General features: G+C 42.5%; 1 protein-coding gene across 1 annotated transcript in view; it reads left to right on the forward strand.

The window, feature by feature from the left end:
- Window positions 1–18233, forward strand: part of mtnr1aa (melatonin receptor 1A a) — a 38096-nt gene continuing 19863 nt past the window's right edge. Inside the window, exon 1 of the mRNA XM_080464469.1 lies at window positions 1–522. Coding sequence (XP_080320595.1) covers window positions 339–522 — 184 coding nt within the window. The 5' untranslated portion in view covers window positions 1–338. The remainder of the gene's footprint in view (window positions 523–18233) is intronic.

The following is an 18233-nucleotide window of genomic DNA, read 5'->3' on the forward strand; positions in this document are numbered from 1 at the left end:
GATCACATGCTGGGAAGGTTTGAAGTGGCGGCTTCATGTCACACATGCGTACCGACAAAGTGAATGGCGCACGGGCGCAGGAGTGACACCGACAGGGAGAGCGACGGGGACGGCTACTGGAGCTGATCCGCGGCGGCTGCGGGAAGAAGAAAAAGAAGAAGAAGAAGAAGAAGAGGAGGAGGAAGAAAGGGTTGAGATGAGACCCGCGGGTGGCTCTGGTAACCCACTGCCGGTGTCCACCGGGCTGTAGGGACGCGCGGTGGCGGCGACCTGGGGGCCTGGGGGGGAGGCGGAGGTCCAATTTGCCCCAGTTTGAGAAAGTTCAGCGACTGTGTACAATGGTGATAAATGGGTCTCACCTGAACAGCTCCTCGCCGGACCCCAGTGACGACGTCCTGAACCGCCCGCCGTGGGTCAGCACAACTTTGGGCTGCTTCCTCATCTTCACTATCGTGGTGGACATCCTGGGGAACCTGCTGGTCATCTTCTCAGTGTATCGCAACAAGAAGCTCAGAAACGCAGGTGAGTCTCAGGTGCGCGCGCGCGCGCGGCACGAGGGACGAAACAACACAACAACAAAAAGTCGACGTAACATTGTTTAAAAGTGACAAACATGCGGAGAAACGAACACATTCGATATTTACCTTGAAGCGTAGTCACACTTTAGTCACACTTACTATCGTTACTATGAAAACAAATCGTTCTATTTCACTCTGCGCTCTGAACCCGCGCGTCCTGCGTAAAATTCCTCCTCTCAGCCGCGGCGGTGTGGAATGAATGTGATGGACACTGGACAGCGAAGCGAGACGTCAGCTTGGCTGCAGCCCGCTTCTGAGGCGGACCGACACCGAGTCCGCGGCGGCTGGGCGCGCGCAGAGGAGCGCCAAGAAGCGGCGGAGTTGAACCGGAGCGATTATTGACAGTCAGAAGCCGCGGGGAAAGCCCAGCCGCCGCTCACACTTTACACTAATGCTTCCCAGGCTTCTCCCGTGTTTAACCAGCCGGCGCTTTAATTCAATAACCAAATGTCCAAATTATTACCAGGTGCATAGTGGAACATTGTGTGCGTGTGTGTGTGTGTGTGTGTGTGTGGACGGACACCACTTAGCCGGTGAATGTAATTATGATATGGGTTGTGGATTAAATAAAAATGCCCCCCCCCCCCCCCCCCCCCCCCCCCCCCCCCCCCCCCCCCCACACACACACACTCCCCACCCCCACCACCCCTCCGCTCCCCCCTCCATGAGTTCAGGCAAGATTGACACGGCGGTGTTTGCCTTGCTCAGAGGAGGTGGGAAAACGCTCATAATTTAATAGTGAGAGGAGAGAGAAACCCCCGAGAGGCTTCCTGTCGCGCGCAGGTCCGCGAGCGCTGACTGGCAGCTACACGGATCCCGCTTGTCATCATTTGGAAGCTGTAGTAGAAGCGATTTGCTAAATACACGCCTGACATTACCATTTCACTTACTGCAGAGATGCTGGGGTCAGAAGAGATTTCCATCATGTGAATGGAGAGCTGAGAATAACCCCCCCCCCCCCCCCCCCCCCAACCCCCCTACATGTATGTCAGGAATATTAAATGTTATCTGGGGTCTGCCTGCCCTGATTGAATCTCTGCATTAACCCCAGAATGTGTAGGGTTAGTATTGCTTGTTAATTTGTGGAACAAAGCAGGAGACAAGGGAGGAGTTCAATTTAGGAAACTGCACCTTTTGAAGTTATTTTTCCTGTAATCATAGTTAATTACATGTAAGGAGGTCATAATGTAGCAAGCACCAGCAATTTAATCAAGCACATAGTTAATTTTTATTATCCTCATTATTGTTGTTGTTGTCAAGCAGCACCAGCCCGAATGACCGCCTAGTTATTCCTCTCGTTGGACAAAGTTTTAAATGGCAATCAGCCGACTTGGAGAAAAGTCTTGAGGTTTGAGGGAAGCATGAGAAGAAAAAAAAAAAAATCTTCTTTTGTGTTTTGTGAAACTGTGCATGAATACTAATGAGGACTGTGACGTGCTTCTTCAAGTTCATGCCACTGAAGCGCATTTGCTACTTTCCATTCAAGTTCGGTGGACATGCATGCCTAACTTAGGGCTCTTACAATTTCCTGTCTGAAAGGCCATTGGCAAATTGTGTGCAGATTGGCAGACATATTGATTGATCTATAAATTTCTCCATTCATGCTTTAATCTCCGTTTGTTTTAGCGGGCCTTATCTGTGGGAATTTGATGCCCTTGATGATTGTTTAGCCACATATTTCTCTCAGTTCCAAAGTGTTTTTTATTGTCTGCATTTTCCATCCACAAGGAATTCAATTTCCTTTTGTGGAATAGATGGAATCTCCTTTGAGGAAAAAACAAGTGGGCATAATTTCTCTTGGCATGGAGCAAACATTATTTGAAACTGCACAGCGGTCCGACAACAAGGGGATAAATTAAATAACAAGCAATGGAATACACTCAGCGGAGGACCTGGCAGGCGATGTGGTCACATATTGCAGGTGGCGGCAGCGCTGTTGTCTCTGCATGACCAAACTCTCTGTCAGCGCATGAAATGGCCAGCGAGCGAGTGAGCGTGAAGCCAACAACACATGGCGAGCAGGCTGGGCTGCATGGCTGGATGCAAAATCAGTGCTGTGAGCTCAGCCCCATGCCAAGAAACCTTCCTGAATGTACAGTCTACATGTAATATGAAGGAATTTACACTAAAACCGCACTCGAAAATGGGTTGAATCAACCGACTTGGCTTTGCCGTGATCTGAAATGGGTCTTAACTTATCTTTCACAGAACAACAAAACAGAAAGCTGGTGGCTGCATGTGATTGTTGACATACACTGCTGCTTCCCACTGGATGTGGCACAAAACCCAAAGCCTCCCTTCCATGTTTACACTAGAACTGTTTATGGCTCGCTTGTCACAGGAGACAATAAATGCCTCTGATGTGCTGTGAGAAACGGTTGATATTGGTATTTTTGATTGCAGCGGGCCAAACTGAGCCCTTCCCGTTGGGAATCATATGAGTTTGTTTCTTTTCCCTTCACGTGTCAGAGGCGACTCGGTGACTCAGAGTAAAAGAAAGGTGTCGAGGTTTCCGCCAGACACCTGAAAGGTCTCGTCTGTGTGACGCTCCTTTGTTTCCTCCGTGCTGATGTCAAGGCGGGAAACGCAACGAGTTCAGCCGGAAAAGCTGAAATGGTGACTCAGCTATCTAAGCATTCAGAATTTGAAGTGACAGATAAGGATGAGCATTAGTGCACCGATACCTGGATGTGCTGAGCTTCGCTGCGGTGAAAAAAACAAAACAAAACAAAAAAAAACCCAAATGTGCTCCACACTGGTGAGGAGCTGTCGGTTCTGTGACGTTTGTGTTTCTCCTTTTCGGTGTTGCGTGACTTGGCCGTGTGCCGGCAGGATGTTATTTCTGATCACCCATTACACTCCTCATATCTGTTACAGTATTAATGGTCTGCGTGTAATGAATATTTTGGGGGGAATTAATGCAGCATTAAGTGGTATTTGCTTGTGTCTTTAATTAAAATGAATGTTTTAGGCTTCTAAATATCCACTGGCTTTGTTGGGAGATTCTTAACGGAAATTGGCTCAGCACTGTGGCGCTTAATAGAGACATGACTGTGAAAGGAAAACAAATCTCCCTCTGTCGATGTTTGAGAGTACATGTTGATTCCGCAGTTTCCTGTTTCATTTTCATCATGAGGAAAGCTGCTTGAAAGGCTTGTTAGGAGAGAAGCTTTGATCGCTCAAGCCAGAGTTCACAGGAGCCTTAAAGCGTCTCGAGTCAGGATCGCAAGCTACAAGTGTGACGCAACAGCGGAACAAAAACTTTCTTGGGTCAGATTTGTTCTGCTAGAACAGGGCTAAAGGGAATCACATACTCACGAGTGCTTAAAAAAATGCGGATTTTCATGCAACATTAACAGTTTATGTGAAGATGGGAGGTAACTTTGTCATCTCCAGGGTTTGATAGTACTGATTGTGCCCGTCTTAATCTTGAAATAAAAAAAAATAAAAAAGACTTTTCTATTTCCCAACAATACAATTTATTTTAAGTTATGTTCGGCTTAGGAACCATCTGCACCATTTCTTGCCTCAATGACCGTGTTTACTACTTATTCCCTCTAAATCCAAACACTAGTGCAGAAAATCAAATAAAAAGGAAAAGCCCTGAGTGTCAATGTTTGGTTGTAGACCTTCGTATCGCTGCGGAGACATGTTTAAAGCAGCGGTGTGAAAGGTAAACCACTCTGCATAATGTATTGTCTGCCAGTTGTATCAATATCCAACGGCTGTATCGTGTGTTCCACCTCTGATGATACGCCGGCTCCTTTGTGAACCCTCATGTCGAGCCCCCTTTGGCTCAAGCAGTTGCAGTTTCACCCACAAAGACGGAGTTACGGGAGCTTTGAAAAGTCGACTTATTCCCGTATTGTTTTGTCTAAAAATAATTTTTGCCAATTGGTGATCAAAGCTCTCCTCTTACCAGCCTTCAAGGCTAAAAACAACGTAACAGTGAACTCCAGCTCGTAACTTTAAATGGCCATGTTTTGTTGAACTCCCCCTCCATTAAAAGCTTCTCTTTTATTCTCTGTACTTCACTTAGATATTTGACCCTAAAGGTTTTCACTTTAATCTGCTGAAGGTAAAAGCATCTCTACGCCCACCATAAAGTTGTAATTCTGGTTGATTTGGTGCCAGGCTGGGGAAAAAAAAACTAAACAAAAACCTGGCGACAAAGGCTTTTAACGTGCAGCAAAGGGCATAAGATATTCTGATTTCATTAGCAGTAACTTATTACAGCTCTGTAAGAAAGGCAAACAGGCAGGCTGATCAGTGAGAAATCTAAAAGGCACTGATGTTAAGATACGTGCATGAGATCCTCGCCCAGCCGAGAAAAGACAGACTACATGACTTACAAATGAAGCTACTGAAAATCATTGCATCTCTGATAAAAGCACATCTTTCACGTTTTGTGTTTTTTTTTTTTTTAGGTTTGAGTTTTTCCAGAATACTCGCATTTTAGTGCATTTCGTTATTCAGTCTACGTTCATGCAGCGGACAAGTACATTTCAAGAACTACTAGTTGTTTTACTGACTTAAATGAACTGTTTGGTTGTTGCTCTCCTCCTAATTCTCATCCAGTCTTACATTTCTCACGTATATTTTTATCTTCAAGAAATGATTTCCATACTTTTATATCCGCATGACTGTTTTATGAGCACTTCCTAAAAGAGATGAATGCGCACTGTGCACCACATTGTGCATGAGTGAGGAAATAGAGCAGCCTCTGCTGCTGCTCGGCTCAACCTGCTGCTCATGCTAAAGTCGACCAACACACGCAAGCTGCACAATTTCGGCAAATTACACAATTGTGTATTTTTGTCATTATAAAAATGTAAAAAACAATACAGCAGTATTGTGAATGATGACAACAAAAAAATCACCTAAAGCTTAATTTTAAAACTATGTATGGGTTGTTTTGTAATTCTCTTTACAAAGGACATATAGTTCAACTTCAGTTGGGCGTCATAGTTTATGGAATCGGAAGGGTGTAATGAACTGAAAGGTCCGCAGGTTAGAGAGTACGTCAGAATACGCACATTAGCTCAAGTTGACACAAGGCATATTCTGGCTTTTTCCGAGACATAATCAGATTATATTTCATATTTAAATAAATAAAAACCTCCGAGCAGTCACATACTTTACACATTTACTCATAATTGAAATATTAGTTTTGTATTTGATACCACCCTGATTATTTCTCTCATTGATCCGTATAATTTGAAGAAAAATAAAAGTGAATCCAAGCAGTGATAATATTGTTGAGCCCATATTTGGCTGCCAATGGGCTGAAGACGTATCATTCCTCTCACTGTTCTCCCACAGATATGTAATGAAGTCAGAGCAGCTCAGCGGGTTTGTCAGTTTCTGTGGTGATGGCTGTGATAAGTATCAGAGCAGCACAGTGTGGTGGAGCAGCTTAAGGACCAAAAGGAAAAAAAGAAAGAAAGAAAAAGACAGCCTCAGTGGGTGAAAAACACTGACTAATTGGGGACCTACAACAGCCAGCAGGTCATGACTTTGCAATTAATTTATAGTTTGCCCGAGCTGAATAAATGAACATTGAGTGCAAGAAGATAAGGATCTCCTTCTTTTTCTCATGAGGCACTTAACTCCCAGCTATAGATTAGTTAATGCCCCTGCTGCCCGCCAGGACACGGAAGGAAGGCGCGCCTGTGAGCAGGCCCCGAGGCTGCTTTGCACCTGATAACTTACAGTCAGCGTTAACCGCCTCTTTTAGTGCTCCTGTGCATCCCCGCGCCATGTAAAAAGACTTGATGCGTTTTTCATTAATTACGTCCGCCTGGCAGATCTACTTCATAGAGATTTCCCGTCAGAGGGCTCTCCGGCTCTCCTAAGGATTAGAACTCAAACATTAGATCACACACAGATCTAATTAGGCAGCAGATATATGCATAGCTGTGGTTCAGCTGCTGGGATTGTGAGGATGATGTTATCGTTGCCTGTGATGAAAACCTGGTCCGGCTTGTTTGCTGCTGAGAGACAGAGAGAGAGAGAGAGAGAGAGGGGGAGAGAGAGCGAGAGAGAGCGAGAGGGGTTCACAACAGTGCATGATAACAGAGATAAAAACAAGAGGACTAATGCAATATATGGACGTGAGCCTCGCATACAAACTATAGACATACAGTTAAAGAGATGGAGGTGTGCGGTTTCAGTCATGTGTGTTCCGTGTGCTGCTGGGATTTTGTAGCAAAGAAAAACAAAAACCCAAGAGCTGCTTTGTGAAAAAAGAAAAAGGAAAAAAAATTAGAAATTTTTCTGTGACTGGATTATTTCATTCCTGGCAGGTGCTACTTTGTCCCGCTGGGCTCGGGCCTCTTTCCAGGGTCATCAAGAGAAAGAAAAATTGACCCAGCAAGCAATCATTTGACTCGGTCTGCTCTTTACGACGGGCCACACCTTCTTAACAATTTCACAATTTTTCTAATATTTCCAGGATTATGTGAAAAAACAAAGCCTGCCTGCAGTAATCCACCCAGTCTGCTGTATATGCTGTGCCTTCACTGTGTGATAAGAATGCTGCCTGTTTCTCTTGGGCTTTTTTTTTTTCTTTTTTCTTGTCTTTCCACTTTTTTCTCTTACATGCTGCATTTTACATTCCACTCATGAAGTTGTGCCCCCCCCCCCCCTTTGTACTCTTCCTCTTCCTGAGCTTACTCATCCTTACACACACGCACACTCGAAACATTTTTTTTATTTTTTTTCCTTTTCACTTAAACTTGACCTTCCAGGCTTCATATTCCATGACACCCTGTCTGTTTGCATCACTTTGATCCAACACCCCCACCGCGCTGTGCGGACGTTGGGTTGTCAGGCCGCATACCTGTAGAGAAATTCTGCCAATAGCGCTTTGCGTCAAGCCAGTCAGGCAATAAGTCGGCTGTCGTGCAAACCCAGTGGATTCCAGATTATATGATGGCCAAGTGGACAAAGTAAATTAATGCTGTTATTTATTCTTTTTTTTTTTTATGAAGTGTTAAGCGATGAGGAGCTTCACATGGCTGAATGTAACATGAGCAGGCGCCTGGCGTCTGGTCATCTCCGTGGCGACTCCCGTGTGCATGTTTCTCTCAGCCTGTCTAAGTCTGTCTCACACATTCAGGGAGGCGACCATGTTTTAACATCAAAAGAAGGATGTAATGAGTCTAAAAATACTTGCACATACAAGGAAGCATATTTGCAACCATTTAACACCCCCCCCCCCCCCCCCCCCCCCCCCCCCCCCCCACACACACTTTACACACACACACACACACACACACACACACATTTTATTCCATGCTTCCCGGTGCTATTTTTAATCATTTACAATATTATACAGTGAAAACTTCTTTCTGCTCGATAGGAGCTCGGGATGACGCACACGGGAAGCTTAGGGCGGTGAGATCAAGTAAAACCTAATGCTCATCCAAGGGGAACTATGCATAACACATGCATACTGTAGAGTGCCTACAGTAGAGTGGTAACTGTTTGATTACACACACACACACACACACACACACACACACACACACACACACACACACACACACACACACACACACACACACACACACACACACACACACACACGCACACACAAGAGGCAGCAGGGACTTTGAGGTTAGAGATGTTAGCTGGTAATGGGGAGGGTGCCAGTTTGAATCCCAGTTGAGAAAATCAGAACAGGGAAGCGAAAAACGCTCTCATCTGTGTTCAAGGTGCCCTTGAGTGAAGCACTTGGTCCACCATTGCTCGTCAGTGGACAACAGTGCAAGACTGTAGTTGGACTGAGCAGCTTCCAGCTGTGAATGTGTCAGACTGTATGATTGTTCAAGCGGGGCACTGATGGGGAAAAAAAAAAAGAAAGAATAAATTGCAGGCTCTGTTTGTATTTCTCAAATAAAATAAGAATAACACACAAACTGACCTCCTTTTTAGCCAATTTCCTCCTCCTCTATTGTTCCCATTTTTTTTGGTTGTTGTTTTATTATAAATAGATCTAAAAAACAAGATCTGGTTTTGCCCTCTGGGCTTACAGGAAAACAGCTCCATCAGAAGGCTGTATCACTCCGTGTGAGCCAACAGGGTGATTCAATAGTATGGTATGTAATGATGACTATTAAAGCAGACGCATAAATATCATTTGATGTTGCCCCGTGAACACTGCCCCATTCAATCCTATCAGACCAATGTCTCTGGGTTCAGTGTTGTGCTGTATAACTCAGACACTGTCCTTCATGCACACTCCAGATGAGTGCACCATTATTTATATATATATGCCGGTTTTTCTATATATATATAGAATAACAAGCCTTTGACTTGATATTATCACCTAAACTTGGTGCAGAAATGTCACTGTTAATATTGAAGACGCGCATTACTCAGGAGACAGTTCAAGAACATTTCGCTGTTGGGAAAACATGGAAACTGAACAGAATCTGACCAATCAAATCTGCGTTTTCTGCCACATGCACAGAGACACACACTTGTTAGTTTCAGTCCGCACGAGACAGGATTCATCCTGAATTTCCTCTGAAACCTCCGGTGAACTTCAGCGTTATGTAATAACCAACAGCTTGAAGTATTCTCTGTTCACAGCGTCACAGCGAAGCAGATTGAAACGTAGCAGCAGCACAACTAAGGTTTATAGGAGTCTTTTATAGGCCTACTGAGAGGAAGATAGAATATGTGAAACTTTTTGAAATAAAGTCTTATAGAAACAATATGCAAATGACTGTATTACCTTATTATATTTTTCCTTCTACCAGGAAAGCACTAAAGAATTTCTCATTGGAGCAGCGTATCCATAAAACTGCTCTTATCAGTGTCTTGCCTGCTCAACTATAATTTTCATTTAAAAAAAAAAGAAAAGAAAAAACAGCTATAATTTTCAAACTGAAAACGCAAGTATACGATCCCATTGGCACACATCATTGTAATTCCGGTGGTAATATTGAGACCAGGAAAATCAATCTAGAGTGCATCTAGAGGCACCTGCCTCATGCTTTTGAAAATACCCACACTGGCCACAACATGCAAAACCAAGCAATAAAAGGTGAGGCAATGTGTGTGTTTGGTCGATTATTTCACTGATTCTTGGCAAAACCTCTCATGCAGTTTGGTTATTTAAATCGCGCCACATTGGTAAGGGAGAACGGGATGAGCAGCAGTATGTGGGTTGAACCCATGAAAAATGTAGAAAATGTTCTTCACCAATGCCAAACAGCTTATTCAGGGTTTTTTTTTTTTTTTTTTTTTTCAGTTTTTAATTCTGTTTCATTACATTACACGATATTCAAAGTCGATCATTGAGTAGAGTTATTGGCTTTCAGAAGTAGAACTCGTGTTGGATATAAATCGTTGCTTAAATGACTTTTATCATGTGAGAGAGATCACGTTTGAAAACACAGAGAATCGTCATTTTAGTACAGCACATCCATCCATCCATCCATCCACCCATCCATCCATCCATCCATCCATCCATCCATCCATCCATCCATCCATCCATCCATCCATCCATCCATCCATCCATCCATTTTCTCCCGCTTATCCGTTTCCGGGTCGCGGGGGTGGCAGTCTGAGCACTGTCACCCAGATCACATTGCACCAATTAAGAACCTTTCCTGCGAGTGGTGAGCCCACGGGAAGCACAGAAGAGCCAAATACTAAAAATACGGCATTTAGGACATTTTTCCTCCCTTTACCTCTCGCCACAGCCCTCCCATCCCCATCCTGCCCAATGACTTCAGCATTTTCCTGAATGATGTTTTGAATATTTCCTTTTCTCATGAATTCTATTCAGATGTCAAGTTTATGATACAGAATATACAGCAATATCTATTGGTTTGGTCAGCCTTTTCTTGGTGGTTGCTCCACTATCCTCTGCACAGCTAACACAGTTATCATTCTTCTTTGTGTTTCTTTTCTCACTGTTCAATGCAACTTGTTGTTACTCTTTAAGAACAAGAAAATGTTTTGGAGCTCAAGTAATCATTTGAAGAATTGAACGAAGAAAAACAATAAATAACAGTGCAAACACCTTCACCACTGTAGCTGCAGATCCGTTTTGTTTCTCCACTGTACAGCTGTGGATGAAATAAGTCAGAGAATCTGTTTAATCAAAGACAAGAAAAACAAGCTGCTTAAAGTCTCTGAATATACTTTAAGTATCTTAATCATGATGGGTATTCACTATATGATTCCATACAGTTTTAATGAGTTGTGACTGAAACATGCACAATGAGCTTCATTGTATGGCTGAAAGTGAACCGTCACGCTGCTCTTTATCGGTATTTCTTTCATGCTGGTCCCTTCATACCTTGACATGCGTGGTGAATGTTGACAGTTATACAACTGTACATGCTATTGCAATAAGCTACACTGGCTGATTTTGTAGATACAACACTTATGAAAGCACAAATAAAGCACATTATGTGTAGCTGAGCCATCCACATATTCAGCGCCTGTGTTTGTGTAATGTCCGCTTGTTGTCTAATCTTGTCATTAAGTGCTTGTTTGAGAAAGCAGCCACTCATGCATTTAATTTGCTCTAATCACCAATGAATATTTCTGCTATTAGATCTCTGTGATGGCGACACGGTCTGGTCAAGTTTCTCTTTGTCTCTATTTTACAGTCCTGGATATCACTTTAACTCATTATCCACTCATTGAAAGAGACTTGAGCTGTGGATTGCTCTCATTGCAGGAATATGCCAGTAATTTCTGCACTTTTGTCCCACCTGCAGATTCATACCGGGGCATTTTTGGAGGCAGTCCTTTCTTAAGGATTCCCGTCATGGCAGGGTAGAGGTGTACACTAATTCTCAAGAGTCATGACACATTCTTTGTTGCCTGTCATGTTTGTAAAGTAATTACTTGAGTCCTCCGCGTCCCCCTAATGAGCAGCGGCTTAGTGTGTGAGATTTCTTCTTCACAGTATGCTTTCCTTTAATGACCCATAAACATGCTCACTGTGATTATTGTCTAAATGAGTGGATTTTGTCACACTTTTCAACTGTATTTACACCAGGCCTGGGCTCATTCCAGCGTACTTTGGGTGTTGTCCAAAAGCAATAGGGAATTATGCAGTGGGAAGTTTCAATCTTGATTCTGTTGTTTTCACAGCGACCTAGTATCAGATTCACGTTTTTTTGTTGATGTGGAAAATAACTCATTTGGCAAAAAAGTGTTATGAAGAAATACTGTGAATTTCTCTGTATTGAATGGAAAATATTGCGCTGTGATAAAATGGAAGCATTGAGTAGATATGTTTGATGCGAGCGCTGTTTTTCCATGTTTATTAAACCAATCTTTGCTGACACTGCAGTCAACCTAATATCTCACAAATTCTCATTTGAACAAGAAGCGATTCAGTGCCAGATAAGACGGTTTTTGCTGTGGTTGCTGTTTACTGACTAATGGAGAAGTGGACAAGGCTGGTTGGGGAAGAAGAGTTCAGCGGTCAGGAAAACTATATCAGAGGTCGGCTGATGCATGTTGGTGTAACACAGCTTCTGTTTGTATGTAGACAATAATTAGAAATGGCATTTGTACACTTATGCAAATTAGCCCATTGTCCTCCCGCTGCACAATGCAGACTGGATCAGACTGTGGATCTGGTCGGCGCGCTAATGAGAGGATGGTATTTTTTGCAGATAGCAGAACACAACGAGAGCACGATAATGATCAGGCCGTTAGGAATGTGATTGGAGAATTTGTTTCCACTCAGTGCTGGTCCCAGATAGCCTGGTCCTGCAGAATTGTTTTGCTCTGACGCTATTTATTATAGCCAGGAGAACCACATTGAGATTAGTAATCTCTTTTACAAGTGTGTCCTGGAGAGATGGGGGGGGGGCTGAGGGCCTTGCTCAAGGACCCCCAGTGCATGTTTTTTGGACTGCTATCAGCGCCTCCCGAAAATGAGGGTTTTTGGAACATCATCACAGGAGACTCCAGGAGAAGAGAAAGAAGCACAGTACCTGAAATAATCATGTTTGCAAATAACTGGCCACTTGAATATCCCAGCAGAAACAAAGCAGCATGTTCTTGTCCCAGTGAACTGAGGCTCAAAATTCATTTGTATTTTAACTGGAACTAACACCATGTTCTGTTCGTATTGATTTTCCTGAACCAGCCGGATGTTTCCCTCACGTTTCACCAATGAAAAACTCCGGTAGATGCAGCCGTTAAAAAGTGACGACATAAATGGAGCTTAAACTAGATTAACCCTATGTTGATTTATTTGCAGGTTTGGCCAGCAGCAGATTTATATCACATTGTTGCAGTGTGTTTCAGTCAGAGATATTGAATTAAGTTTTATATTTAGTAATTAAGGTTTATTACTTGAAGTGATCTGGATGTCAGTGCAAAAAAAAAACAAATAAACTGTAAAGAATGTTATGGAAAGTCCTATATCAATTAATGTAGTGTTAAGATAATGGCACAATTTGTTGAGTGGAAAATATTTCTTCCCCTCTTGCACCCGCTAATAACTAAGCAAATGAAGTGAAAAAGAGGAGCTGGATCAGTCTGGAAAATTAACTAATTAAATCATCAGTCTTTCAAGGCGAGAAAAGACATCACTTATTCCAAATAATATTCCTATATTGTCAAAAGACAATGTTTCCAGTGTCACAACACAACAGAGCTCAATCAAATAAGTATTCAGCATTTTTCCAGCCGACTAACTACAGCTAACGTGGGAAAGTGAACCAAAAACATTCTTTTTTAACCTGATGAGACAGACTTTGCCTTGCAGCAAAAACTGGCAACCACTCATATCAAGGGACTATACTACATACTGCTGCTACAGCAAAAGAAAGTATGTGAGGCATGCTTATATTTAAAAAAAACAAAAATAACAATTAAAAGTTATTTCCAGTTTTGGGGTCAAGGGTATGTTACAAAAAAAAAAAAAAGAAAGAACTCCCCTGGACTAGATTTGATGTAACCAAAGTGGAAACTCCGGTTACATCAGAACTTATTTTGGCTCATGGTATCTCTCCCGGGCTGGGAACTTTACATGAACTGGTGTGGAGGGATGCATGGCTGGCATCTCCACCAGTGATGATGGTCCCACAGGTGGTGAGCGGCTCCACCTGCTGAGGGTGGAAACTGTTTGGGGAGCCTTGCGTCAGATGGTAACGGACGGAGAAAATGAAAATCCTCCTCTTTTGTAATTCAATTAGGCTTCAAAATGGGCTGCAGCAGATGCTGTGAGTTCTTCCATGCGTAGCCTTAAATACAGTGTGATCAGATCCAAAATGAGTGATTTATCATTCATTCATCAGCTGTGTCCATTAATTCCCCATGAGCTAAATCATCCTGTCAAGTGTCCAAATTACTACCCTGTGCTGTAATGTGTGTGTGTGTGTGTGTGTGTGTGTGTGTGTGTGTGTGCGCGCGTGCACGTGCGTGTGAGTGCTTGTTCAAACCACTTTGACATTCAAACTGAGGATATTTTTGCAAAATGGGCCGTTTTGACAGATCCACACTCTTTGAGGTCAAAGTAAAATAATCTGAACTGGGCGTGAATAAAGGCTAATTTTAGGTGAACAGTTGAGGTGAGACCTTTTGTGTTAAAGGTTACAGGGAGGATTAACGACTAATGAATTAACCTCCAGTTGTGTTCATGTATCTCTACACAGATCAGAGATGCTCGCTTTGACTGCGAGATTAACTGATGCCCCCCCCTTCTTTGTTTCGTGGCCCCTTTTGGAACATGGAGAATGCATTTAGAAACAATTCTATGAGATTTGTTTCTGTTTATTATTGGTCCACAGATTGTAGCAGCAGTGTGTGGAAAACTCCTTTACTCAAGCTAGATATTTATGTAATTATTACATATCCAAACAAGGCCAACTCGGCATCAAATAGATAATGCACATTAGGACTATTCCAAAAATGTACCATTACAAGCTGACAAATGGAACTTTGTCTCATCATAAACGATGTGTATCTTCATTTAATTGTTCCATCTTTATATTTTTGTTGGCTAAACTGTGAAAGGGCAAGCTGTTGTTCTCCCAGGACAAGCCTGCCAATGTGAGTGTTTGTCAGACACGGATGCACACAGACGAGTGTCCGTGGCACTGAACAGACTGAGGACAGACCATGGCCTGTGTCTGCCAGGCCCCGACATAAAGACCCACCACAGGATGGAGTCTCACACTGTTTTGAGCACCTGATTAAGTCAAGTCGAGTCAAGATTTTTACCTTCCAGTTTCCCCCACTGACATATTGCTACCGTATTGTGGTCAGGAGGTTTGTGCGCCTCTGTGACCTTTGACCTACGCCATCAGGAGCTTTGTCTTATGATATGACACTTAAGTTACACCAGCCTGAGAGGTTTGGCAAAGGGCAATCAACCTCTCCAGGTCAGAGACATCATTTGATTAAAAAGACGAAGAACGTAAGAAAGAGCATAATGTGATGTCCTGATATCCTGCCTGGATTCATGTGACGCCACGTTTACAGAACAACTGTAACCACAATGCAAGTATAGTTTGCAGTTCGCGTGTGTCATGTTCAGTACTAAGAATATTCATTTTGATAGTCTCAATATTAGTTTTGTGTTAAGAAGTAATGCAAGGAGTATGAGTCAGGAGTCAACAGTGAGTCAAGTTGACTCATAACAGGTTTGTCAATTATACAAACCTATTCCGTAGCTTCAGCCCTTCATGAACATTGATTTTTGCGTCTGCTTATCAAGAACATACACAATATTTACTGCGATATCACAAGGTTCACGGCATCCCCACCATGTTTCAGACTTCTCTAATTCCTGACAAGATGTCATTAATACCCCACAATGTTCCTCTATGTTGCCGAAGTTGCTCGCCGCCGAGTCGCCGTCAACAGGCGTAAAACTGCTGCCTGCTGAAGAGTCATGTGAAAAATCTGTGGGTTCCTCTCGATAACAGGCCCTTTTACATTTACAGTCAGTTTGAGTCAGTTTGTCTCAAAGTCTCAAAGTAGTAGATTCTTCTTGTCTGCGTTTCGTGTCATTACAGATTACTTTATTGTTGACAGAACATGGCACCAGGCTGAAGTTTGTTTTTTTCTATTGAGTAAAGATTACTTTACAGTGAAAATATGTTTGCTCCTGTAGTTTGTTTACGTATTTCCTCAAATCCTTTCCAGCAACAGAATAACAGAAAGGGAATAATATTCAGATCTCTCTTCCAAACAGTCAGGAGAGAACAAGAAAAAAAAAGGAAGGAAATAAAAAATAAACTTCATGAGGAATGGTATCACCCCCCCCCCCCCCCCCCACACACACACACACACACACACACACACACACACCAGCTTGTTTGGTGGCATTGTTGCAGATTATTTGTGAGTCTGTAAAGTACTCTGGATGAGCGAGGGTTTGTATGACAAGCGTGGGCGGGTGATTGATGTTTGTCTCCCAGCTGCTCTTTGTTTACACACGATGCTTTTTTTTTTTTTTTTCCTGTGTATTTACTGTTGGCCCATGAAGACCCTCTCCACACGCAGATGCAATTTCTGTGTGCATATACTTCTGTCGGTTTATGCACACACAGACACACACAGTGAACCCCCGATCTTATCACTCTAAGTATGATGGGAACGTTTGCGCAGGACTAAAGCTTGAGAGACGCATGAATGTAATAGTAATACAGAAAAGATTGAGGCTTTTTAATATAGGGATTAGTGGGAATATGACATTCTGGCTACTCCGTATGGGACTAAAGCGACACTTTCACATTCTGTAAATATAAAATTATATAGTGCGTCTAACTTTTATATTTTTGGAGTGACACCGGGGGGGAAAGAAAAGGCTACGATATGGCTTATGTCTTCAAAGCTATCAAATTTATGGTATGTAATTCTGAAAACAAGGTTAAAAGAGGACACAAAAAAAAAAATGCAGAAAGAATCCCAACTATGGCCTAAGAAGATTACGCTGAGCTCTTTCAGATCAATTGGGGTCAGATAGATGGAAATAACTGCTGCAAAAACTAATCATATATAATAAAGCTCAACAGATGTTGACGCTCTGGTCAGACCTCCATATTCCGTGGGAAAACTGAAGATATATCCAAATATACAAAAGAGTGCTAGCTTCAGGACAGTTACATACTTGATTACGTTCATCACCTAAAGCTGTCACAGTCTTATCTTTTCCATATTGTTAGGATCGGTGACACAACAGTAGAGATATTTACGATATCTCCACCATCAGTGGAGAAAGTTGCTTGTGACGGAATGTAAGAAATTAACTCCTCACTGTGTCACTGAGAGGTCAGTAGAAACTTGTGAACGAGCTCTAACCTTGCATGCTGAGTGAAACTTTGCATTAGAATAACAAGTAAATGGAAACATTTTATAAGTCCAAATCTATTAAGCTTTGTTTTGTACTCTCCAACTCATGAAAACATCCATTTGGTAGGACCTGGGGGATCTCTGTGATGCCAAAAATGTGGTGAAAATCAAAATCTAGTCATAGAAGAGCAAAAATTGTAAAATAATTTGTCAAAATGCAAATTCAATCATAGTTTCCATGAATTTCCCTCATCTTTATGTTACATGTACAACACACAAATAAAAATATGGCTTAGCGATCTTATGTATCATGCTAAAGGCTTAATTTAGAGCAGAGTAACTTGAAAACATCATTGCAGTGATATTCAGTCGTTCTGAGGATCGACTTTGAGAAAATACGTTTTTCTCAACCCAACAAAATGTGCTGAAAATTGTTCTTGTTGTTCTCCTAATCCAGTGAATAACAACCCCCCCCCCCTCCAAAACATCCACACACGGGTTACAAACCATAAAAGAAGTAGCTAAGATGTTGACTAGGGAAAACACGGTGTGAGTTTCCTGCATTGAGGAAACCTCTCACTGGTATTGATCAGTGGGGCTTTTGCACCAGGAGCTGTAATGACACACCAGCTTCTACAAGCAGAAAAACTGTGGAGGGAGGCGGCGGCGGCTTCCACGCACTGCTGAAAACACTGAACTCGTAGTTTCTAGTACCGAGTGGCAAAATGTTTCACCCAATACGAGACCCTGAAGTTGTTACAGTAGCTGTTGTAGGGAAATGGAGCAAACTGCACTCACCCTCACACACACACACACACACACACACACACACACACACACACACACACACACACACACACACACCAGGGCATCAGCTGTGCTGCCGTGTGATAAGCTCCGAACTTCCATCATGAATGACTTGCCTCTATAACCACTGCAAGGTATATTAATAGCAAAATGAAAAGGATTTTGACTCCAGGCACATGTTTAACATCTCGCAGACTCACACTGGACGATGGCCAAGATCTCAAAAGGGAAAATGCTATATAGTCAAAAGTTGAGTATCACTGCCGTATAGAAACTATAAGATAATGTAATTCACTTCCCACTTGATAACCTGCCACCTTGCATTAGTATTAGCTGGTCCTGTTCTGCAGGCACCTCCGTTTTGGAAGCAATACATTCTGATTAAAAGCTCACTTAAATTAACATAACATTAATTTTATATTGTGTTAATTAATGTGGTCAAAAAGAAGGAAATTAAATACCCCGACAGTCAAAATTGGACTAGCTGCATTTATTTTTTGTTTTTTTATAGTACAATGACCTCAATAACCTTGGAGCATGATGAGTGTGCTCATTTCA

The sequence above is a fragment of the Lipophrys pholis genome, assembly GCF_963383615.2.
Source record: "Lipophrys pholis genome assembly, chromosome: 5".
Taxonomy (NCBI): Eukaryota; Metazoa; Chordata; class Actinopteri; order Blenniiformes; family Blenniidae; genus Lipophrys; species Lipophrys pholis.